The sequence below is a fragment of the Ostrinia furnacalis genome, unplaced genomic scaffold (genome assembly GCF_004193835.3).
Source record: "Ostrinia furnacalis isolate ACB-3 unplaced genomic scaffold, ASM419383v2 OfSCF4059, whole genome shotgun sequence".
NCBI classification, from domain to species: Eukaryota; Metazoa; Arthropoda; class Insecta; order Lepidoptera; family Crambidae; genus Ostrinia; species Ostrinia furnacalis.
The window spans coordinates 13,126-38,131 of NW_021134298.1; the positions used below are offsets into that span (position 1 = coordinate 13,126).

General features: G+C 38.4%; 2 protein-coding genes across 2 annotated transcripts in view; one reads left to right on the forward strand and one right to left on the reverse strand.

The window, feature by feature from the left end:
• Positions 1-17,656, forward strand: part of LOC114358625 (nuclear pore complex protein Nup98-Nup96-like) — a 29,555-nt gene extending 11,899 nt beyond the window's left edge. Inside the window, exons 11-21 of the mRNA XM_028312641.1 lie at positions 719-841; positions 2,151-2,319; positions 3,564-3,735; positions 4,167-4,288; positions 5,462-5,590; positions 6,126-6,276; positions 7,340-7,442; positions 9,106-9,237; positions 12,467-12,533; positions 13,488-13,635; positions 16,756-17,656. Of these exons, the coding sequence (XP_028168442.1) occupies positions 719-841; positions 2,151-2,319; positions 3,564-3,735; positions 4,167-4,288; positions 5,462-5,590; positions 6,126-6,276; positions 7,340-7,442; positions 9,106-9,237; positions 12,467-12,533; positions 13,488-13,635; positions 16,756-16,854 (1,415 nt within the window). The 3' untranslated portion in view covers positions 16,855-17,656. The remainder of the gene's footprint in view (positions 1-718; positions 842-2,150; positions 2,320-3,563; positions 3,736-4,166; positions 4,289-5,461; positions 5,591-6,125; positions 6,277-7,339; positions 7,443-9,105; positions 9,238-12,466; positions 12,534-13,487; positions 13,636-16,755) is intronic.
• Positions 17,657-22,751: 5,095 nt separating this feature from the next.
• LOC114358627 (RNA exonuclease 4) lies at positions 22,752-24,952 on the reverse strand. Its single transcript, XM_028312643.1, has 2 exons — positions 24,084-24,952; positions 22,752-23,470 (listed from the first exon to the last, which is right to left on the reverse strand). The coding sequence occupies exons 1-2, from the start codon at positions 24,942-24,944 to the stop codon at positions 23,279-23,281; spliced, it is 1,053 nt and encodes a 350-aa protein (XP_028168444.1). The 5' UTR covers positions 24,945-24,952; the 3' UTR covers positions 22,752-23,278.
• Between the last annotated feature and the right edge of the window lie 54 nt (positions 24,953-25,006).

The following is a 25,006-nucleotide window of genomic DNA, read 5'->3' on the forward strand; positions in this document are numbered from 1 at the left end:
AGTTTGTCCCGGGGAAAGTTATGTATAGAAGTACCATAGGGATGATGACAGGGTAATGAAATCGAAATTCTATTTCGTCCGTCAGACAGATAATTAGAAAATATTAGACTCATATTTTTTATTTTTTTCCTTAATCGAATAATTACAGTATTATACAGGGTGTTAGGTAAATGGGTATATGAGCCGACACTAGCCCATGTTAACATGGTCATATAAATGGTATGGTGAAGTCAGAAAATTCATATGTTCATTTTAATTATTTTATTTTTCATACAAATCGGATTTTATAAAATTAATTTTGTCAATTATGTGTCTATTACACATAGCTTAAAGGCTTTTCCTCCTAGTTGTCATTCTCATTAGTTTTAAATAAATAAAACCCTGCTCTGAAACTATTAAATATTAAGTATTGTGTGTATAGAATAGATAGAAAGTATTTATTTGTCTCAAAACAGATTACAATTACATACATGATAACACAGTTCACAACTGTGGTATAAGCCAAAATCTAACGCCCGTATTCACAAACGATGCTTGCTTAAGTGAAGCAGCAAATCCAACGCACAGCGTTGAATAGAGCTCGGATTGGTTCGTTTGTCACCCTGTGCGTCCACGCGCACTGGGAGACCTCGTAATGTTTGTGAATGCTGGCGTATGAATGATTGCAGAAGGACCCAAAAACCTTACAATACAATAAATAATTTTGTTTTACTTGCAGAAGAGGACGGCCATAGTTCCCGTGTTTGGTCGCTGCTGCTAGGTGGAAGAGTATTAGAAGCCTGCAAGCTTTGCCGCGAGCGCGGGGACCTTAACATGGCCGTGCTTATAGCGCAGGCTGCCGGTAAGTTTATAAAAACAATAGTCCTACTAATATTATAAAGGTGAAAGTTTGTGTGAATGTTTGTTACTCTTTCACGCAAAAACTACTGAACGGATTTGGTTGAAACTTTACAGTACTATTATTTGTAACCCAGATTAACATATAGGCTATAATTTATGCGAATCTATGGCACTAAATTTCACGCGGGTGAAGCCGCGAGCAAAAGCTAGTTTATTATAGTTGTTGTAAGTCACGAAGGCGAGTGAGCTTTATATGTGTGGTGGCTCGCTACTGATTTTTCTCAAGTTTTGATAGACATTACACTATCGTTATGTGCATGTACACGTACACACACAAGTAAAGCGAATGAGCCTTCGTGAGTTGCAAGAACTGTATAGGCCTAGTCATAGCCCAAACAACTGCACGCAGGAAGATGTAACGAATGCTGCTGACAACGCCACTCTTGTAGCGGAGTTTTGGGCTGACACTGTATGTTGTTGTCAACACGACAAGAAGATAGGTCTAGTAGGTACAGTCGCGGAATGAAAAGGTTCGTCACCTTAGTGTCGGTTTTCGCTTGCACTAGGTACTGTAAGAGTCAAACCTGCCAACATAACAGTGCAAGAAACAGTGCTGCTAACATTTAAATAAATATGACGTTTGCTAACGAATAAGGTTTTGCTTGTTTATTTTTCTATCCCATCAGTGCAATGCAATGATGACATTGACCAATAATTGACAATAGTTTTTTTTATTTAATCGAAATAATAATGGCAGGTTGAACCAACAAGAAGGTTTTAGATTATCAATCATAATATTCTTCTTGACAAGATAAATCGTCAAACAACTATGATCTGAATAATTTTGAACTTTACTGACGAACAGTTAAAGATTATTTTCTCTAACTCGAGATTATTCTGTAACTTAGTTTCAAAAGGTAATATGTGCTCGCGATTCGTTGAAGGAATCAATTTGAAAACTTACGAACCTTTTCATTCCGTGACTGTACATAACTCCGTCAGTGCCTGAGGTATGGGATCTAGCACATAACTCAAGTCAGTTCGTTTTTCATGCACGAGAGGATGTTTTTGTGACGTCAAACGTCAGCGAGACTTTAAATGTGCATTTCATTTGTTTTTGTATGCTCTGTCAAGTCATAATAATTATGTCAAAGTCACTCCTGCCGTGACGCGCTTATACTTTTAATAAAATTAAAGCATCGCCAAACGGCCAAATAACTGATTCGAAGAACCTTATGTTCTCAAGTCGGCTTGCAAAGACTTCACTTGCAAAGTGTTACGATTTTGATCATTATTTTCTTTATTTCTAGGTTCCCCAACATTCCGTTCGCTATTATCGCGTCAACTTTCCCAATGGCGCGCGTGCGGCGCCGACGCCAAGATCGCCAAGAATCGCTTTGCGGCGTTACGACTGCTCGCTGGGGAAAGAGCGCAGTTGGAAGACGCGGACTGGCTGAGAGCCTTACACGCCACTGCTAGGTGAGAAAGAGATTTCACACACACACACACACACACACACACACACACACAGAGAGAGAGAGAGAGAGAGTCTGACGTCTGAGAAACACCCTCTCTCCCATATGTTGTCCTCGGTGAGCGACGGTACGTGATATGAGTGATGCGACGCGACGTAATGCGACCATTGCGCTGATTGGCTGCTTTACACGCTAAGCTGTTTTAGTGACAGAAAAGAAAACACCCTTTCTCTCTCTCTCTTTTCCCTTGGTGAGAGAGAAGGAAAAAGCTACTGCCAGGTGAGAGTTTAGAAGAAAACAGAAGATACTCAGATCAGTACTCTGAGTACTGAAAAACGGCACCAGAAGTCGAAAATTTCGGTTACGGTTACGGATATACAGGGTGGAATTTTGTAATGCCACCTGGAAGGAAAGTACTCTTAATATTGTAGATATATTTTTTTTCTCAAAGAAAACATTCCTTTATTTTTTAAAAGAAATAAAACTGCATTCAAAGATTTCCAAAATTTTGCTTGCCACACCCGGGAATCGAACTAACTAAAATCTGTTAAAAATTACACCCTGTATTTTTATTACATTGATCGTTAGGGTTAAGTATAAGGATAAAATCTCTCTAACAAACTTGATAAATCAAATGAAAGGAAAACCATGAAATCTTAAAATAATTTAATTATGTACAGAAAATTTTATGGTGGTAGTGAATTTTCGAAAAATTTTTGAAAGTCTTTGAATGCAGTTTTCTTTCTTTTCAAAAATAAAGGAATGTTTTCTTTCAGTAAAGTTTTCTATTTTTTTTTTTTTTTTTTTTTTACAGTATCTATTTTAACTATCTACAGTATTAAGAGTACTTTCCCTCCAGGTGGCATTACAAAATTCCACCCTGTATATGTATGCTATAGAATGCAAATTGCAATACTTTTCCAACAGTTCATGCCTTACGAATAGAATGGGTGCAGAAGAGATTTCTTTGCAGATGTCACCTTCTTTTGATCTAACAAAAAAGCTTTTATCTTATGGTAAAAAACTCATGTACCTACTTTAAAATCCAATTATTAAATCAGCGTAGGGACTTGCTTGAAGTCTAGGCAGAGGTCTACCTACATCCGAAACTATCCGAAACTCGTTACGGATATTTTTTTATTTCGCATATCCGAAAGTTTCGGTTACGGTTACGGATATCCATAACATCCCTGGTCTCAACCTAGCAATTCAAATTTCTTTATTAATCTATACAAATGTCGTTCACAGATACATCTGCCCGCAAGTGCCGACCCTAGAGCGAATAGTCCGCAAATACGAAGGTTTCTTCTCAAACAGCACAGAAGAAGAAGAAGAAATAGACCTCAGTCTTGTAGAAGTGGACGAAATGAGCATGAAGTTACCCCTGCCGCCTTATATGAGCCAGTGCGAGATGAGAGAGGTGAGTAATAGTGATTAAACGATTATAGGTCTAAAGTCCGGTCGCCGAGCTGATAGAATTTCGTCCAATGACCCCAAGCTACCCATCATTAATAATATTGCTGTCGCGCTCGCACACTCACCGTCGAACAGTCGCGACAGCAATATAAATACGCTGGACAAAGACCTCCCCCAAGGCTTTCCATAATAAACGGTCCAGCGCTGCCCGCATCCAGGCTCTTCCCGCGACCTTTACCAGATCGTCGGTCCACTTCGTGGGAGGCCTACCCTACGTCTTCCAGCCCGTGGTCGCCACTCGAGAACTTTCCTGGTCCAACGGCCATCGTCTCTACGAGCTATGTGCCCCGCCCACTGCCACACTAATTAATACTCAACACTCAATTCTTTATTGCATTTCACAGTTTCAATGATTATGTCCTTTATCCTTTACAGAATGACAGCCTGCTCCGCGTATTGGACCTGCGCTACGAGTTGATCCGCGCGCGCGCGACTAACGGCCGCCCGCGACTCCGTCCGGCCAGCTACTCGCCTGACCCGCTCGATTACAGTCTATGGTAAGTGTCTATGTTTTAAATGGTTGGTCGTTCATGCGATGCTTTTGGCAGCTTATAGGTTGCTGTATTACAGCGGTTCCCAAACTTATTTAGTCTACTGCCCACTCTGAGAATAAATTATTTTTTAGCGCCCCCCATTTATGTAGTCAAGAGTCGAGCTCAGTCGGTGTCTAAGAGTCCTCCTAGTAGATGACGCCTCCCAAGCCTCTACACAACGTCCCGATTTTTTTCTGGGTCTCTTAACGCCCCCCTTTAAGCCTGCAGCGCCCACAAGGGGGCGTTATCGCCCACTTTGGGAAAGCCTGCTGTATTACTTAGCAAATTTTAGGCTGCTTGTCGGTGAGCAAGATAAAAATCTACGAATGGAATTGGAATGGAGAATAACATCTCCGCTCCGCTTCAGTGGACATGAGTTGCGGACCGCTTTAAAATTCATACAAAAAAGCGTAGTGGATTTCAGAGCAGAGAAGTGGAGAAACCAAATGCCCTGTTTCGGCCGAGTGAATATGTGTGCCACAGAAAATCTTTGGTTTCAAAATTCTGTTTCAACAAATTAAATACCTAACTTAACATTCTCCGTGAATCTATACTAATATTATAAATGCGAAAGTAACTCTGTCTGTCTTGTTTTCACGCCTAAACCACTGAACCGATTTTGATGAAATTGGCATAGAGATAGTTTGAGTTCCAGGAAAGGACATAGGATTGTTTTTATCCCGGTATTTGAAACAGGGACGCGTGCTATAAAGTTTTTCTGTGACAGACAAAATTCCACGCGAGCGAAGCCGCGGGCGGATAGCTTCTTATAATAGACATATTGACACCACAGTCAATTGACGTACTTTTTAAAACTGTCAAAACGAAACTCTCCCATAGATTTTGTATGGCACTACAAGAAAGTGACGTCACTATTTTGTTAACCCAATTAAACTACTTTTTTCAATTACAATTCGAACAAACGTAAATTTCGATTTACAGGTAATTTAAAATAAATTAGGTTTTTAAGACCAGAATGAAGAGTATTTTTAAAACAGTTGTGGTTTCGAATTATTGGGGTATGGTGTCAAACTGTCTATTGGTGAAAAGTGCATCAAAATTCGTTCATTCGTATTTTAGTTTATAAAAGACATAAATATAATTTTTAAGTCTCATATTACTATTTATTTGTTCCAGTTTCCTGCTCGGCACGTGGTTTGGGCACCCAACCATAGACAGCATTACGGGCGTAGCGGACCAATTGGAAGCGTGTGGACTCTGGCATCTGGCGGTGCAGGCTTTGGCGTTCCATCCAGATGCTATAGCGTGAGTGTTGTTTTACAATATACACATTCGTCTTCGTCGTCAAACAACGTCGCGTGTCTTTAGCCATCTCTAATCAGAGGTAGAATTGTGTAAAGCAATCGTTATCAGTTGACAGTTCATAACGTACGATTATTCTGTCAAACGCTTTGTTTAACTGATTTTATCGTACGTTATAAACTGTCAAATGATTACGATTGCTTTAACTTTACACAATTCCACCTCTGTTTTTGGGCATTAAACTACTCTAAAGTAGCTCCTTTATAATGACTTTACTATTATTTTTCAAAATTCATAAACATGTCGAAACTACACATTTTAGTAGAGAAATTAAGTTATTTATTATTATTTTATTCATTCATTCATATTCATTCAAGGCTGTTTCAAACTGTCTCTTATCATTGTATTCACAGGCTTCGAGGCTGACTTATCCCAATAATTTTACAATTTAAAAACTTATCATCTATGTATGTAAAAGTGTTTTTAGGCTTATTTGTGAAAATAAAATGAGTTTCTTATGAGTTTATCACCTCTACAGCCGAGGCCACCTCATCAGAGGCGTGTTGTCCCGCTATGCGCCGGCCAAAGCGGACACCCCAGAACTAACCAGCCGATTAGAGCTGATAGCCAAGCTCAGAGTGCCCGCGGAATGGGTGCTACTGGCTAGGGCACACCGAGCTAAGTACGAGGTGAGTCTTTAGTTGTACTACAATGTACAAAATCACCATTTGTATACATTTCTACAGCTTAAACTGAGCGCAGCGAGGCACTTTAGGGTAGACCACGATTTCCATACGCGGAGCTAGGTCAAGTCATTTGTTTTCTCCGCTTCGCTTCCCGTCTCCGTCACCTAGCTCTCCGCTCCGCCTCCTAGTTCTTCGCTCCGTCACCTAGCTCTCCTCTCCGTCACCTAGCTCTCCGCTCCGCCACCTAGCTCTCCGCTCCGTTGGCTCCGCTTCTGTGGACGAGTAGCCTAGTGGTCAAGCTTTGTGTGCTCCCTACTGAGTAAGTGCCGGTCAAAGCGGACACTCCCGAACTGACAAACCGACTGGAGCTGATAGCCAAGCTTAGAGTGCCCGCCGAGTGGGTGCTACTGGCGAGGGCGCATCGAGCTAAGTACGAGGTGAGTCTCTTATCCTATTACACCATTTTTACTAATCACTCCCACCGATACAATATCTGGCTTGAGTCTAAAGCTTATTTTATTTTATTTTGTTTTATTCAGAAAACAATTACGGCAATATTATTACGGCTTTTCTACTGAAGCGGATCGAGATAACGGAGCGGAGCATAGTTGCGGACTGTATTTTTCCATGCGAGGAGCTAGGCCTCTGTAACGAGTTATTTGTTTTCCTGGTTCACGAGTGGGCTCACTAGAGTAGTCGAACGGCGATGGGATTCGAACCCGCGTTCCTCATATCTCGAGTCGACCAGTCCGACCCATTCCCCGTTCGGCTATTATGGCTTCAAGCCTTAACTTCCTTATTGTATAGTCTGGTTCGTGAGCACGTAGAATTTTGTCCAATGACCCCAAGCTACCCATCCTTATCGCTCGCGCGTAATTATGTTGCTGTCGCGCTCGCACACTCACTGCGGGCGCCCGTCGCACAGTCGCGACAGCAATATAATTACGCGCGAGCGATAAGGATGGGTAGCTTGGGGTCATCGGACAATATTCTACGTGCTCACAGACCGGGCTTTAGTCGGTCTTCAAATCCCACTGTTTTTAAAACTAAAACTATTTGTTCGCAGCACTTGCCGGCGATCGAAGCGGAGCACTTGTTAGGCGCGCGTCAGTACAACGCGGCGCACCGCGTCTTGTTGGAGGAGCTCCAGACGCAAGCCGTGCTTGGAGGTTAGACTTGACACTACACACATCGCTATCATTATAGCCACCAGTGGCTCTAGTCAAAATGCCATCGCAAACCATAATGAAGTTTTCGCTAATGTCAGTCGCCGCGTCACCAGTAATTCGATTCGATCGGAAAATGGCAGCCACAATGCACATTGAACCACCAACGACGCGGCGATATAAAAGTTCATTCAAAATCGAATAAAAGTTAAAAAATGTCTATGACTTTGCGATTGTTTTCACTTTTTTTAGCTTTTTTTTTTAAATTAGTTTCTTCCTTCTTTCTGCTGTCTGTTTACGTCTATGCTTCGCTGTCAAACGAGCTGTCAAAACGACATCGCGATACGGATTTGTCAAAACAGCCTTAGGGTGGGTTGCACCATCTTAGTTTAACTTTGACAAAAGAAACACCGGTTAACGTCATAGTTACGGTCAAAGTTAGGTGGTGCAACTCACGCTATTGGTTTTCGATCGAATCGAAGCTTATCACCGGGGTTTTAGTAATCGCAATGAAAATGGCGGGTGTTGCGATTCGATTCGATTTTGATTGAGTCTTAAATGCATGTTGGCTAAGCCTTTGTATGGGAAATTTCAATCCAGTCTTTCGATTATCGGTAGGTAGGGCTTTGCGATTCGATTTTTTGCCGTATGGCTAAGCCTTTTTTGTTATCGACCTCTTTTGCGATTTGTTTATTTGTTTGCGATGGGTTTGCGATTTCAAAGTGCGTTTTGACTAGACCCACAGCTTAACCACGAAAGACTTGTTTACAACTGACAATACGTCAAAACCATAGTTTAAAAAAAATAAGGATGTTTCACGCGCCGGCAACAATCATTATTAGTATGAAATCAATACTCAGTCATTTATTGCCTCCATTATGAACTTGAATTACCTATGGCATGGCAATAACAGAGGAGATCATTCACTCATCGTAAAATAACGATCAAATCGTTATCGTTTTATGAACTCGGTACACAATTAGAATTAGCCGTTTGACAGATCATACCGTACGTTATGAACTGTCAAATGAATACGATTGCCTTACACAATCGCACCACATGTTGAATTTGTCGCAAGATTATTTTGTTACTTGGAATAGTTAAATATTTGGGTATTCGCTTAAAGCATGATAATGTTATTTGAGGAAGACCTATGTTTGGCAGCGGACGACCTGTGGCTGAAATGATGATGAAGAAAGTGTTAAGAAATAATTTAATTTGAAACGTCGATTTGTATGTTTTTTTATCGAATCCAGGAGTTTATTAAAGATGAATGAATAACGAGGAAGCGTCTTTTTCTTGCATAAGAAACGCACAACAATATCATCATTATCAGTATTCTTACCATGAGTTAACGTAAGGTGTGTTCACTAGCAACTGCGTAAAAAAGTGACATTAAATGTATGACGGATTGTACAGCGCCCTTAGCGGAAACTTTCAAGGACTGAAATGTTCATAGATTTTTTGGACGCACTCGCTAGCGAGCATTCCATACATAAACTGTCTCTCTCCTGAGATTTTGATACATTGACATTCTGTGTTCCTTTTCTTTCTGTTCTTATCTTTGGTGTGCAATAAAGTGTATTTATTATTATTAACCTCCTCCCACTGGGCAAACTGGGGAGGCCTGATGTCACATTTTTCATAGCTATAATATCATTTGCAGACGACCTGAAGAGCATAGCACCTCTCCTAGAACAACTGAACGAAGCGGCACAGAAACAACTTGTCAGCGGCTGGGAGTGTGGCGGACAGGCGCTGTATCACTACCTACATGTTGTGGGCGAGGTCAGTCACTGTAATTATTTAATTAAGGTTTTGTTGCGATGTCCGAGAGCGAACATGAGGTCATGTGATTCATTTGCCATTTCTTCTTGCAGTACTAATTATGCGATGAACCGATTTATTCTAAGATCAATGAAATTGTATAACTCCAAATACTGTCACTTAGATATTTTCAGCCTAAAACCAAACAAATTTAGGTCGTTGTTAAAACAGTAATTACCTAACTATTTATTGTTTTAACAACGATGCGATATTTCGAGTTTAAATTAATTGCCAAGTCATAGTATATTTAACATAGAATCTAAAAAATTTGTTTTCTTTTTCTGTTTCTGTTTACTCAATTTTTAAAAACGATACCTATGTATAAACTATTTGTGAAAACTATTTTGGCAAATGTGAAGTTTAATTGGTAACTCTATATGTGTTATAGAATGCTGTTTGTTTTCCTAACAATAAAATAAAAATAAAAATAAAATAAAATTAATCTAAAAATCTTGCCAGTAAATCTTAATCGTAACTTTTTTTTTTTTAAAAACATTAATATTTTCTGCCAAACTGTGACACAGTTTGTCGGCAGCAGTTCTCACAGTACTGTTATTACATAGCCTCTAAATAACATTATACGTATAGGTACAGACGACGGCACGCCAAGTAAAACACTTAGGTTGAATTGCACCACCCCACCCCAATCGCGACCACAACAACCGGTGCCTTCTATATGGAGTTTGACAGACCCTTGACGTTTGTTAAAGTTAAAGTAAGATGGTGCAACCCACCCCAAGGCCTCTTTTCTTACTGATAAAATGGTGACTGCCGCTGACTTTTTACACTAAATAAATCTTAATGTTAACCACACACATAAGACCAATGTTTAAACCAAACCAAAACATTTTGTAAACACTCACTCATACTCGCATACACATACACACATACACATAGGTACACATACACATAGGTACACATACACATAGGTACACATACACATAGGTACACATACACATAGGTACACATACACATAGGTACACATACACATAGGTACACATACACACATATTACATGGTAGATACATAACACTTAGCTTGACTAAGTTGTAATAAAAAATATTGGATGCAAGGCTTCATCAAACTATTCTGTAAAAATTCTACACAATGGTGACGTGATACGATATTTCAACTCGATGTAGCACTGTAATTATTTAATCCACAAATCTTTCCAGTAAATCTTTATCGTAACTTATTTATTTATTTATTTAAAACTTATATGCACATAGAACGGTGTACATAAGGCGGACTTAATGCCTTTCGGCATTTTCTGCCAGTCAACCTTAGGGCCAAACTGAGAATAAAGTAGGCGGTATAGAATTAATACGAATAACTTGACCAAGTTGTAATAAAATATATTGGATGCAAGGCTTCATCAAACTATACTGTAAAAATTCTATACAATGGTGACGTGATACGATATTTCAACTCGATGTAGCACTGTAATTATTTAATCTACAAATCTTTCCAGTAAATCTTTATCGGGGTCTCCCAGAAAGTAATCGTTCGATACTTATTTTAGGAGTACCTCGCTCTTCCATCTTAATTAGATTTACTTATGTAACATTGCTCCGTACAACCAAACTGGAATGGACTGTCGTCTGCGGTGTTTCCGGACGGATACGACCTGCAAGCTTTCAAGAAGAGCGTATCTTGACCAGGGTTCGAGGATATATATCAAGATATATATCGGATATATATCCGATATATATATCAAGCCGGTTTTGACGATATTATATCAATTTTTAAAATTTGTGACTGTATTTGTACTTTTTGATATAAGATTTTTATTTTTTAGTTGATTTTTTCGTATTTGAAACAAGATTTTACGTTTTTGCTTTATTTGTCTGATTTTAAGTTTTAAAAACATTAAAAACATGTTTAAGTAACACATATGCAATAGTATTCATAAATAATACAATAAAATAATAGTATGGCTTTCATACAAAATTGATATACAGGGTGTTTGGCGCATCGTGTGCCAAAATGATTTGGCGGATAGAATGGGTCATTTCCTATATTTTCAGCCCCCATAACACGTTCCATGTCAGGCGGCTACTTTTATATTAAGTTTTTTAGTAATTTCACCAAAATACCCAAATCGCATCATTTAATTTCGATTTAAAAAAAAACTACTAAGCGTAGCCTCAAAGTAAATATTTTGTTTTGACGTGCATTGACATAGGGTTGCATCAAATCTAAATTTACTGGCAAATATCATCTAGTTTTTTTTTAATTCAGCTTTGAACTTTTCCGAAAAGTTAAAAATGGACTGAACATTTAAGTTTACATGGCTATAAATTTTTTTTTAAAAGAGATAGCGATCTTCGGATTTTATCAAAACTTCTCTAGTCTATCCCCATTCAAACGGTATACTAATCTTGTTTAAATAATAACAACAACTTCACAAATTCCCTAAATTAGTGCATTGACTCTATTCGGACTGATTTGCGAAATTTGTGTTTATAGCCCCTTTTTGTGTGAATAACACGTTAAATACCTACAGGTAAAAAACCAGGCCTGTTCATCTCCGCGAGTTTACATCGAAAACAAAACACGCACGATGGCCCACCTACAGGATACTATTCGACAAGGCCTCACATACGAGCGAACATTGACTCACGCACGCGTATTCTTGTGTATGATGGAAGAAAATAAAGAAAATGCTGTACTAAATACTGTGCAGTATTTAACTGCCTAAATAACAATAACACAGAATGTACTTTTTTAAGTTGCCTCAAGACACTGAGAGGTAAATAAGTAGTTAATATTATTCATGATAATTCATGCTAAATCATGTATTTCCTCCGCCATTTTCCGCAGTTTGGCACCTCACGTCACATCATTTTACCGAAGTCAGCCCTATAGCTTCGGCGCAGTGCCGATCACTGACGTTTGTCAACAAAATGGTGCTTGACTCTTGAGACAGGCTAAATTACACCATATTGTTAATGACATTGAGCATACTTTTTTTTAAATACCTTCGCGAAGTAAAACTTCTGTACGTAGTAGGTACTTGTTATTATTCTGTGGTATCATCGACAACACACTTGTATCTTATTCTTCTGTGATTTCTTGCGTGCGGATCTCTAAGGTTACTTCATCCCACGTGATTATTCTTCTTCTTCGGAGTTTTATTGAGTGCCACTCGTTGAGACAGTTGCAGCCTACGTAAGTATTCTTCTTCTTATACTGTGCTAGCGCGACTAGAAGCGCTGAGACCGCGAGTCTCCGCCGCTTGTCGTTCGCTGAGACAGCTACAGCCTACGTGAGTATTCATTCATTCAAATAATTTATTCAGGAAATCAGGTTTCAAATTAGTACTTCTTTCTCCTTTCTTTTTCTGTATTTTTCGTCTTCCTTCTTTGCGTTTCCTCCCTTCAAATCGCAAGTTCATACATACCTAACATATTTTATGCCTTGGTAAGTGTTTTAAGAGGGGAGGACCCTGTCTAAATAAAAAACTGATTCCTCCCCTCTCCCCTTGTAGCCTCCCAAAGCCCATGTAGTCTTGTCGTTTAAATCAAATTCTATATTGCTCCATGTTGTTATACAGATATTGCAACATGAGATTAATTACTAAGAAATCCTTTACAGTTATTTTAAAAGTGACAAAATTTCGCCACTTCTTCTAAACACCAGCCCATATGTTGTCCCGAAGTGGCTATATTTGGAACGTGTATGTATGAGTGGCCTGATAAGGGCCTGCCTTTGCATCTTATAAGACGCTATGCGGAATCGGCTTTCCCAATCATTTATTACTAATATTTACAAGTTTACTAGTGTAAACTTGTAAATATTTAGATATGAACAACGTTTGGTTTCATACTGATCATGCGCCGCCATTTGATTTTATCTTGAACGTCTTCGTGGTGTCCCAATACTATCATGTCCTTTCCATTGGATTTCGAAGGCTAATATTATTTAATAAATAATAAATATCTTTGGACAATCTCACACAGCGCCATCTAGCCCCAAAGTAAGCAATTAATATGCTTGTGTTATGGGTGCTAGCTTAACGGATATACTACTTATATACTTTTTTTTAATACATACGTATTATACATAGTAACACCCAGACCCGTCACAGAAATTAAAATTCATAATTTCAACTTCTGCCCGGCCGGGAATCGAACCCGGGACCTCTCGGCATAGTAGTCCGTTCTGAACCACTACACCAAACGGCCGACAAAATTATTATGGTTATTTATTTTTGTTATAGAACTCCGCGACACTGCGCAGCGCGAGCAGAGATGGGTGCGCGACTAGTCCAACTGGCTTTAGCGGCCGGCGAGCCTCCGCACCACTTGGCTGCCTTACTGAAAGCCCTAAGACTGCCTGCGGATTGTACAGCGCACGCGCATTATAAGGTAAGAACGACCTCATAAAGGCAGCAGGAAGGCGCTGGATGCAGGCCGCTACCAATCAAGTGATGTGGAAGTCATAGGGGGAGGCCTATGTTCAACAGTGGACGTCCTGTGGCTGAAATGATGATGAAGGTCAAGCCTTTGGTAAAGGTATTGGTAGATTCGGCAGGGACAATAAGAGCGCTGTTGGCGCAACGGAAAAAAACGCGGGTGTGATGCGACACAGGACCCAAGATCAAATCCCGCTTTCCAGAAATTTTGGGAATTTTCTCAAAAATTAAAATTTACAAAATTATTTTCTAGTAGTTTTATCATTGTGAATTTGTATCTGCTAGGTAATAAAATATAGACTAGCATAACTAGAATGTAATTCAAGGAAGAGAGAGACAAATGAAGTCAAGAATGTGATTTGCGTCCTGCTTCATCTTAGGTCTTATCATAGAAGCCTAAAATTCTAGACTACGTAGATTACGAGTCTCTCACCCAGTCTAGGTTTAGTTAGCAGGCAAATTTGAACCTTATTAGAAGTAAGGGTAGGTCATTAATTGAGTAGAGATATTGTGTCGCGCGATTAGTCCAACTGGCGTTAGCGGCCGGCGAGCCTCCGCACCATTTGGCTGCCTTACTGAAGGCGCTAAGACTGCCTGCTGATTGTACGGCGCACGCGCATTATAAGGTAAGAAGGTCTACATCAACACAAGGTGGACCGACGACCTCATAAAGGTAGCAGGAAGGCGCTGGATGCAGGCCGCTACCAATCAAGTGATGTGGAAGTCATTGGGGGAGGCCTATGTTCAGCTGTGGACGTCCTGTGGCTGAAATGATGATGAGTCTACATTCGCTTGGTCAAGCCTTCGATATGGTAAAGGTATTGGTAGATTCGGCAGGGACAATAAGAGCGCGGTTGGCGCAACGGAAAAAAACGCGGGTGTGATGCGACAGGACTCAAAATCAAATCCCGCTTTCCAGAAATTTTGGGAATTTTATGAAAAATTAAAATTTACAAAATTATTTTCTACTAGGTTTATCATTGTGAATTGTATCTGCTAGGTAATAAAATATAGACTAGCATAAATAGAATGTAATTCAAGGAAGAAAGAGACAAATGAAGTCAAGAATGTGATTTGCGTCCTGCTTCATCTTAGGTCTTATCATAGAAGCCTAAAATTCTAGACTACGTAGGAATGAGGCTCTCCCAGCCTAGGTTGAGTTAACTTAATAGAAATTAAGGTTAGATCATTAATTGAGTAGAGATATTGTGTCGCGCGACTAGTCCAACTGGCGTTAGCAGCCGGAGAGCCTCCGCACCATTTGGCTGCCTTATTAAAAGCCCTAAGACTGCCTGCGGATTGTACGGAGCACGCGCATTATAAGGTAAGAAAGTCTACATCAACACAAGGTGGACCGACGACCTCATAAAGGTAGAAGGAAGGCGCTGAATGCAGGCCGCTACCAATCAAGTGATGTGGAAGTCATTGGGGGAGGCCTATGTTCTGCAGTGGACGTCCTGTGGCTGAAATGATGATGAAGGTCAAGCCTTTGGTAAAGGTATTGGTAGATTCGGCAGGGACAATAAGAGCGCGGTTGGCGCAACGGAAAAAAGCGCGGTTGTGATGCGACAGGACCCAAGATCAAATCCCGCTTTTCCAGAAATTTTGGGAATTTTCTCAAAAATTAAAATTTAAAAAATTATTTTCTAGTAGTTTCATCATTGTGAATTTTATCTGCTAGGTAATAAAATATAGACTAGCATAACTAGAATGTAATTCAAGGAAGAAAGAGACAAATGAAATCAAGAATGTGATTTGCGTCCTGCTTCATCTTAGGTCTTATCATAGAAGTCTAAAATTCTAGACTACGTAGATTACGAGTCTCTCACCCAGTCTAGGTTTAGTTAGCAGGCAAATTTGAACCTTATTAGAAGTAAAGGTAGGTCATTAATTGAGTAGAGATATTGTGTCGCGCGACTAGTCCAACTGGCGTTAGCGGCCGGCGAGCCTCCACACCATTTGGCTGCCTTACTGAAAGCCCTAAGATTGCCTGCGGATTGTACGGCGCACGCGCATTATAAGGTAAGAAAGTCTACATCGACACAAGGTGGACCGACGACCTCATAAAGGCAGCAGGAAGGCGCTGGATGCAAGCTACCAACCGGGCGATGTGGAAATCATTGGGGGAGGCCTATGTTCAGCAGTGGACGTCCTGTGGCTGAAATGATGATGAGTCTATAGTTTGGTCTGCGAGCACGTAGAATTTTGTCCAATGACCCCAAGCTACCCATCCTTATCGCTCGCGCGTAATTATGTTGCTGTCGCGCTCGCACACTCACTGCGGGCGCCCGTCGCACAGTCGCGACAGCAACATAATTACGCGCGAGCGATAAGGATGGGTAGCTTGGGGTCATTGGACAAAATTCTACGTGCTCACGGACCAGGCTTTAGATAGAGAGATAGTTTGGCGCAACAGTACTGAGCGTGGGTGTGATGAAACGGGACCCAAGATTATAAAAGCCTGTAGAAATCTACCACTGGACATAAATGACCGTTTTCACTATAGCCGAAAGTTTCGTTATTTCCACATCACCTCTCTGCTCAACTTCTGTCCAGCTTCCGGTTCAGAAATCAGAAAAATACAGCGCCATATAGCCTCAAAGAAAGCAACTAAAATTCTTGTGTTATTGGTGCTAGCTCAACGGATAAACTACTTAAATACTTTTTCAATACATACATATTATACATAGACACACCCAGACCCGTCAAAGAAATTAAAATTCATCATTTCAATTTCTGCCCGGCCGGGGATCGAACCCGGGACCTCTCGGCATAGTAGGCCGTTTTGAACCACTACACCAAACGGCCGACGATGCTAATATGAAGTTTTCACTAGGTACCTCTCTCTTAGAGTAGGCGCACACCGTTGATTTTTCGTCGGCCGATAGTTTAGTCGGGCAGTTGATCAGTATGGGCATGTATGGGAGTGCGCACACTACGCCGATTCGATTTGGCCGATTCGTCATACAAATTAAAATCGGGCACAACTATCGGCCAACTAAAAATCAACGGTGTGCGCCTACTCTTAAACTATTCAAACCACCATAACCTCAATACAAACTTTCTCCACCAGATCACCACAGACCTAGCGGAGCAAGCGTCGGAATCGTGCGTAGAGTCGGCAACCAGCTCGCCGCTCTCCTCGCACCACCGCGCCGCTATACAGAGCTAGAGCGAGACAGGTATATGGGCTACGTGTTGTCTAAGTTACGTTTAGTTTATGCTAATTGTAAGGGCTTGATTCTGTATAGTCACGTGTAAAAGTATGTGTACTGTATACTTACATTCTCATTGGAATCTTATGACAAAACGCAGACTATCGTTACGGCTTAGAGTGAAAAGGTGAAAACCTCTTAAATAAATAAAATTATTTTATTGTTCATTTAAGTGTCAAAAAGAGTTTTTTCAGGAGGAAGATAAAACTGCGTGCTGTAAAATTTTTGTACAGCGTCTTTTATGTTTTTTGTTAATTTACATGTAAATTTGAAAAAAAGAAAGAAAGAAAAAACATTTATTTGGTACCAAAAAATAAAACAATAAGTACCTACCTACAATTTAACCCGGTTTAATATCCTAAAAAAACTCTAAGATTGTCCGAAATGCATAAATATGAGAAAAAACGCATTTACGAGGTTTTCACACTAAGACGACGATTAGCCGACAGTTTGGTCGGGCTGTTAATCAGTATGGGCATGTATGGAAGTGCGCACATTACACCGACTTGGTACCGGCCGATTCTTCATACAAATTAGAAGCCGAACAAACTCTTTAAAAGTCTATAGTCTGCAGGAAATCTAAACAGTAACACACTTAATTTTTAGTTTTGTGTCTCTTTCTTTTCACATAAATTAAAGTGAGACAGTGATGGCAACTCTGTTCCTGCTAAACTCTTCGTACCTTGTTTTTTTTATGCAAGACAAGACAGGTATTCAGGCAATCGCACCTGGTGTTAAGTGAGATGCAGTCTAGGATGGTACACACCTGCCCTGTAAGTAGAGATGGGTTTCCACCCGGGTAAAAACCCACATGAGGGTAAAAACCCAATAAAAACCCGTTTCATTCCACCCGTGGGTGTTTACACCGGGTGAAAACAAATAATTTTATAATTATTTCAATTAGTATCTTTTCTTTATTTTTATTGAATTTTTCTCATTTAAGTTTATTGATTAATAAGTAATAAGTCAAATTTAACACCAATATGCATTTATATCGTGGCAAAATCGTAAAATTGATCACGTTATGATGATGTGACCAATTATTTTATAAAATGGTGTTATTTCAAGAATCGTAGAACCAATTTTATCGTAGAAGAAATTTAGTAGGAACACAATAATTTGTGATGATGGCAAGGACATGGAGGGGGGGGGATATCGGGGGGGGGGGGNAGTTACAAATAACAACACCAACTACAAAGTACTTCTACTTAAAAACTTGAAATCGAACCGCCCTTCCGCCACTGTAACGCATTGTAACGTTTTTCAAGACCTCCTCTCCCTCCAGATTGCATTACGTAACACTAGAACGCCCCCTTAGCAACAAATACCACTTCTCACTTTAAAAAAACGCTATTTTTGTTTTCACCCACCAGAATGGGTGATAATGGGTAAAAACCGGGTTTTTACCCAAATCACCCAGTTTTAACCCAATCGGGTGAAATGGGTTTTTACCCACTACCCATCTCTACCTGTAAGTGCCTATTCACTCTCGCCTTGAAAACGCTCGGATTATTATAGTGTTCAGGAAATACATTTTGATGCAGAATCAAGTCCTAAGTCGTACTGTGTTAATAATAGTTCAACAAAGCTGGCACGATAGTATAAATAATTGTGAACGCATTGTTAATTTAAGAGGAATGTTGTTAAAATAATACTTCAACACACAAACATACAAAATAATTACTAATAAGAGCAAAACGCAGTAAAGAAAAAAATTTTGCACTACGCGCCAATTTTGAATGGATTTTGAAAAAAGAATGACGGAAGTTGAATAGATGGCGCCACTTCCAAACAAATCTGTCATATTAATTCGTTGGTTATGTCAAAATTATAATTATTGTTTTCACTTGTCACGGTTTAACAAAAGATGTGAAATAAATACTAAAAGATTAATGAAAGTATGTAAACTAATTTACTAACTTGATCAAAATATAAGAGATGTTATCATCACCAAAGGTGATGTAAAAGTCATGTCTTTCTTTTCATCAGCTTGGAAAATACTAAGGTTGAGTTGCACCATCTTACTTTAACTTTGACAAACGTCAAAAATCTGTCAAACTCCATACAAAAACATCGGTTATAGTTACGGTCAAAGCACCATCCTTCTTTACTTCTATCAAAAACTCGATAATTCAAATTTCAAATTGTTTATTTATGCAAATAGGCTCCCAAAGAGCACTTTTACAAGTCCCAAACAAAAAACACAGGTTAAGGTTATAGTTACGGTTAAAATAAGGTGCGCATCTCATCCTAATATTAATTAGTAATGAAATTTTAATTGTTGTGTAACGTAAAATAGGTATTAAACGTTTAAAAAACTGAATGTAAATTGATTCTAAGTTTAGAAATTAAACTATGTAAGATTTTCATTAAGAAAATAACTGTGTTCGCTATTTCTATTTTAGTAGAAGAGTCGAAAGAACGAAGATTCAAGTCTCAACAGAGGTCATTCTCATGTGAATATTGTAAAAAAATTGGTTAACGTTGATAAATTTTGTTATTCTGACTCTATTTTGTATAAATGTACAAAACAAGACAGAAAATCTTTGAAAGTACACATAATTTGGATTGTACTTATAAAATCTTAAATAAATAAATGAAAATGCAAAAAATTCTGTCAAATTCATGATGTTTCTTCACAATAACTGTTATTTTTTAATTTTTATTATACCTAATTCAACTATTTACTATAAATAGTTGAATAAAAGCAGTAATTAATACAATACTTATTAAGTATTTTATGAATGAATGAATGAAATGTATAAAATGTAGGGTAGTTGACATCTACAGTCAATTGACGCACTTTTATATGAGCTGTCAAAACGTCACTGTCCTATAGATTTTTTTTTCGTCAAGTAAATGAATAATATTCAAGAGTTTTAGTGAACTTGAGGCCTTTAAATTTTTGTCAAACGTTGTCAACTATCCAATGAATATTGTATTATTTAATAGGGCAGATTTTTCAATCGTCAGATATCTTTTAACTGAGGAATAAACTTGTTATTTTGATATATTTCCCATACTGAAACTGTCAATGTGCCAAACTTATTTTAAAATTTATCCAACGATGGAAAACTCGGCCCATGATTAAGGGTGGATTCGATTCGACCAAACAAGAGTAAATATTAATCTCAGAATAAACTTGTCATTTTGACATATTATATCCCATACTGAAACTGTCAATGTGCCAGTTATACCAGGAGTTATTCTCGGATAAAAGTTTGGTCGAATCGGGCCTAAGTGAACTTATTGTAGTTCCTTAAATAAGCGCCGGGGGCGCTGTCTTATGTAATTCAGTCCAATATTAGGTTCTTAATATTTAAGTGTTAATTATATTATGTACTTCTATGTTTATGATTAAGTAACTACCAGTTTTAATAATAATTATAGTCCGGTCGCCGAGCACGTAGAATTTCGTCCAATGACCCCTAGCTACCCATCCTTGTCGCTCGCGCGTAATTATATTGCTGTCGCGACTAGGCGACGGGCGGCCGCAGAGTGTGCGAGCGCGACGAAATTCTACGTGCTCGGAGACCGGGCTTCATATCATATTAATTTAACCTTTTAACAGTCAAAACATAATCATTGTGTTTGGAACTTAAGACAAGCGAATAAGGTTCAAAATATGGTGGGAAATTTATTCCCACTGCCTTATAAAGAGTGAACAGTAAAGCATGTTTTTGCTTGCGTTCAGTTTTAATGCGCATGCTACTAATATGGGAATGTAAATGTCAAATATTGACACCTGTCAAAAGTCGTAGTATCAAGCAATACACAACCGTATGCCGTTGGTTTAAGGTGCATTATCTGAGATCAAAATGTGTTCACTTGATGTCATTGAAAATTACACCTTACACCGATGTTGTATGGACAGTATTTGATTGATGCAACTTTTTGTCCTTTATTTAACCACTTGCTGATGGTCCCTTATAGCCTATCAAGAAGTTATCTGTCAGATAACTATCAAGAAGTAGTGAAAGTGCATGGCCCATAGAATAAGCATGGTAGGTTTCTAGAAAATGAAAAAAATCTTATAAAATTCTTGAATGTGATATTGGTTTAAGATTTTTCTTCGTTTAAAATAAAGTAGATAGATGTCATCTAATTTTTTTTTATAAAGAGCATTGTGTTATCGGAGATACTGTTATTTTTAATGTCAATTTGTATGTAAAAATCAACCAAACTTGTGAAGGACTGACTACGGTGAATTCAATCAATGAAATTAACTAAGTTTGAAAAAGAAAGAGCATGTGAGATACATACCTGCCCTGTAAGTGCCCTTTTAACTCTCGCCTTGAAAAGGCCCGGATTATAGTGGGAAAGACCAGCAGGCAGCGAATTCTAGTTCCGTCAATTCCAATACACTTTATTCCATGTTTTATAAAAATCTGAATCTGATTTTTTAAAACACGTTCTATCAACCTAAGTGGTCCTAAAATTCACCCTAGGTGGTCCTAAATGAAGTGACAGTGGTCGCTTGTATATTTATAAATGTTGTGTATATTCGAAGGCCTGTTTTGCAACATATTATTAAAATTCTTAAGGCTATATTTTTGCTGACCATATAAAGTTATTTAAGCCTTTAATGGGCTTAACAAATCCTAATTTTTCAATGTTTTTGAACCATAAGTGAAAGAAATAAAGTTCAAAATATGGTGGGAAATATATTCCCACTAACGCATAAAGCTGAAAATTACTTCAACTCATAAAAACACAAATTTCCATAGCACATAAGTAGTAATTCTTTATTTTTTTAATAGTAATATAAACAGCATTTAAACGAAAAAGAGCTTTATTGTAGCAGTAAGTTAGTATTTTTCGTATAATTCCAGCATAGCCTTAAGAGTTGTTTTTCCTTGTATTTTTAAGTGAATAGTCAAATGTAAATAGTTTATAATACTATACAAGTTGCAAAGCGGACCTCCTAGCTAGTTATAGTGACATGTTAATAATTTGTTAAGTTATTCATTAAGGATATTGGTTTGAATGGCAATAAAATATTTTGGACACAATCTTTTTAGTTTTTTTTTTTGCTAGCTTGTATTAATACAAGGTTCGGCCAAACCAACGCATGCAGCCTGCATGAAATTGTAGCGATGAGTTCACATCAACGCGTCCTGTTATTGGTCGCGGGCTCGCGGCGATCTATGCACGCACGCGCAGTAATCGCCATAGCCATCGCCGAGACGATAGCTGCAAGCGTTAGTTTGGCTATAACATACCTAATTGGTAATAGGAATTTGTCCCCTATTGCACGTTTATCAGGTCTAATCCCTTTACCAAAATTCATCGAAATTTGTTCAGCAGTTTAACCATGAAAATAACATTGAACAGATTAGGGGAGGAAAGATACTGTATGTGTAGCATTTGCTATGACATGTTTCAGAATATTTTTCATAATGATAAATAATAAAAGCTCATCAGAATACTTAAATCTTCTTTTCAAAAGAATCCTATGCATTTTATGCAAACAAATGCCTGCTTAGGTTGACTTATAGAGAACGCTATATGGCACTACATTACGGTAGATTTACATAGCAAGTGATATGAATAGGACTAACATTAAAAGTCAGATGTAACAATTCAAAAATGATTTATTACTGAACACACTGGAAAAGCGATCACATACAAATGTAAACGATTGTATGGGACGAAATTCATACACTTGACACAAGTTCATACAAGGGCAAGGTTATTTATTAGTCGAATGGTTAGCAACGTATGAGTATACTTACCAATGAACAAGCATTTTTTTAACGGTACTTCCCTTTAGAGTAGCAGTAGCAGTAACACTGACGCCTATAGATAAATAGTGGCTACAGTCCGGTCCTCGAGCACGTAGAATTTCGTCCAATGACCCCAAGCTACCAATCCTTATCGCTCGCGCATAATTATATTGCTACTGCCTACTACGTACGCTATTATATTACTACGTGCTCGGCGACCGGACTTTCTTTTACTTATCAAAGAAAAATGCTTAGGTGGGCAGCGTCACTTGCATTTTTTACGTTTTTCATAGACATAGTGTGTCTAAAGCATAGTTGGGGGAGGTGATTTTAGAATTATTCCTAATTTTATTTCCTAATCCAAACAAATCAAAAAGATTACAAACTTGTAGTCATTACTTTATTGATTTCGTTAATATAACAAAAGCAGCAAATAAACTAGTATCTATGTATAAAAACTAAAAAGGAGAACATTAGATATTTACATATTATTATGACTTCCAAAACAACAAGAATTTTGCTTACTAAAAAATTACTGTAAATTTAGTTGAATCCAGTTCAAAATCCATATGTAAACCAATATTTACATTAAAAATTTGGCAAATACAAAAATATTCTTTATTACATACTAATTTTATCTAAAAATAACGTATCGTCAATCTTCGAGAAATTTCTTATTGTACCCTCTCTTTTCACTCATGCTCGATTCCCATTTCTTTGCTACGGTGCAGTACAATTGCATCGCAGCCTTAGCATCTTCTATGGAGCTGTGTTCGCCATGCTGTATGTCTATGCCGAGGATTTCTTTTGCAAGGCGTTTTAGAGATGGAGTGCTGCCTTTTGTGATCTGCAAATAAAGATTTACGTTTAAATATTAAAGTAAGTATGTATCAGGAATCCAATTTTATAATACTAGTAGACAGGACAATCAAGGTACCCTTACGTTATGGAATGCAAAATTATTTTTAACTAAAATAATAGCCAATCACAAAAATAAGAGGAGTTTTGTCTACCAAAAAAATATCTACCTGTATTTATCTAAAGGTAGGAAAATAATATAAGTAGGCTAGTAATCTACCTAACCAGGGTTTGGGCTCAGTGGGGGTCCAACAGTGGATTGGCAAAAGCTAAATATTTACAAACTAGAGGCCGCCCGCGACTTCGTACGCGTGGATCCCATTTTACCCCCTTAAGGGTGGAGTTTCGTAAAATCCTTTCTTTGCGAATGCCTACGTCATAACATCTACCTGCATGCCAAATTTCAGCCCGATCCGTCCAGTGGTTTGGGCTGTCCATTGATAGATCACTATGTCAGTCAGTCAGTCAATCACCTTTGAGTTTTATACATATATTATACATAGATGGATTGAAAGTAATTAGGTAATGCTAAAAAAATGTATTTTAAGAATATACAATCATAACATCCTTTTAAGTTTTTCAGAGAGAAAACATAAACTTACTTTTCTAAAAGGTTTGTATCTTGACGTATCTCTGATATTCCTCTTCGGATGTGACAAAAACAGTACAGTCAGATCGTTTTTCAACGAATGACCGACTAAAACACGGCCCTTGATTAATTCTGCTACCTCTTTCTGTACCGTTGTGAAGTCTTCACCGTTCAACATGTCCTCTTTACGGATTCCGCTGACTTCTGTTCGGTAGTCGATGACCTCTTCCCGGGCTTTGACGAACTTATCATAGATGCAGTCACCGAATTTGTTAACTAGAGACACTCTGGCCAGCATGTGATCGTTGCCATCGTACCCTACACCAACCATCTCACAGTCCATTGCTATAAATTTTGTCAAAGTATTTTTTTTGTTGTTATTTTTTACTTTACCGTCATTTTTATCCACTGACTCGGTATTCAAAACATCTTTATGATCGACATTGTTGTTTGTTTGGTTCAGATTCAAAGTTTTGAGGTTATTTTCTACGCTAACATTTTGCCCCTTTTTCTTTCTGGCGCGGCGGAAAGTTCCTGTGTAGTGCTCCTTATTGTCTGCCTCCGCTGGTTTCTCTGTTTTCTTGTCCATTATTAGGTTACTCGATAGAAACTTCTGCCAATTCGCGTTGATAACACCACGGATTGCAACCGTTGGGTTATTGTTTGGGCCACTATTGTTCCGCTTTCTCCTCTTAGACGACGTCTCCGTCATGTTTACATTAAACAATAGCTGTATCAGCTGTTTTAGTAAAAATACCACGATGTTACCCAAACTTTTTAATATATTTAGCAAAAATTCCACGATTATCAGAAGTAAATAAAGTGCGTCTCTGACAACGCCAACTGACATTTTTATTTGACGTAGATGGCACATGGGAATGAAATGAACGAGAATGGGAGCTGTAGAGAATTCGAGATTTGAAAAAAATGCACTAC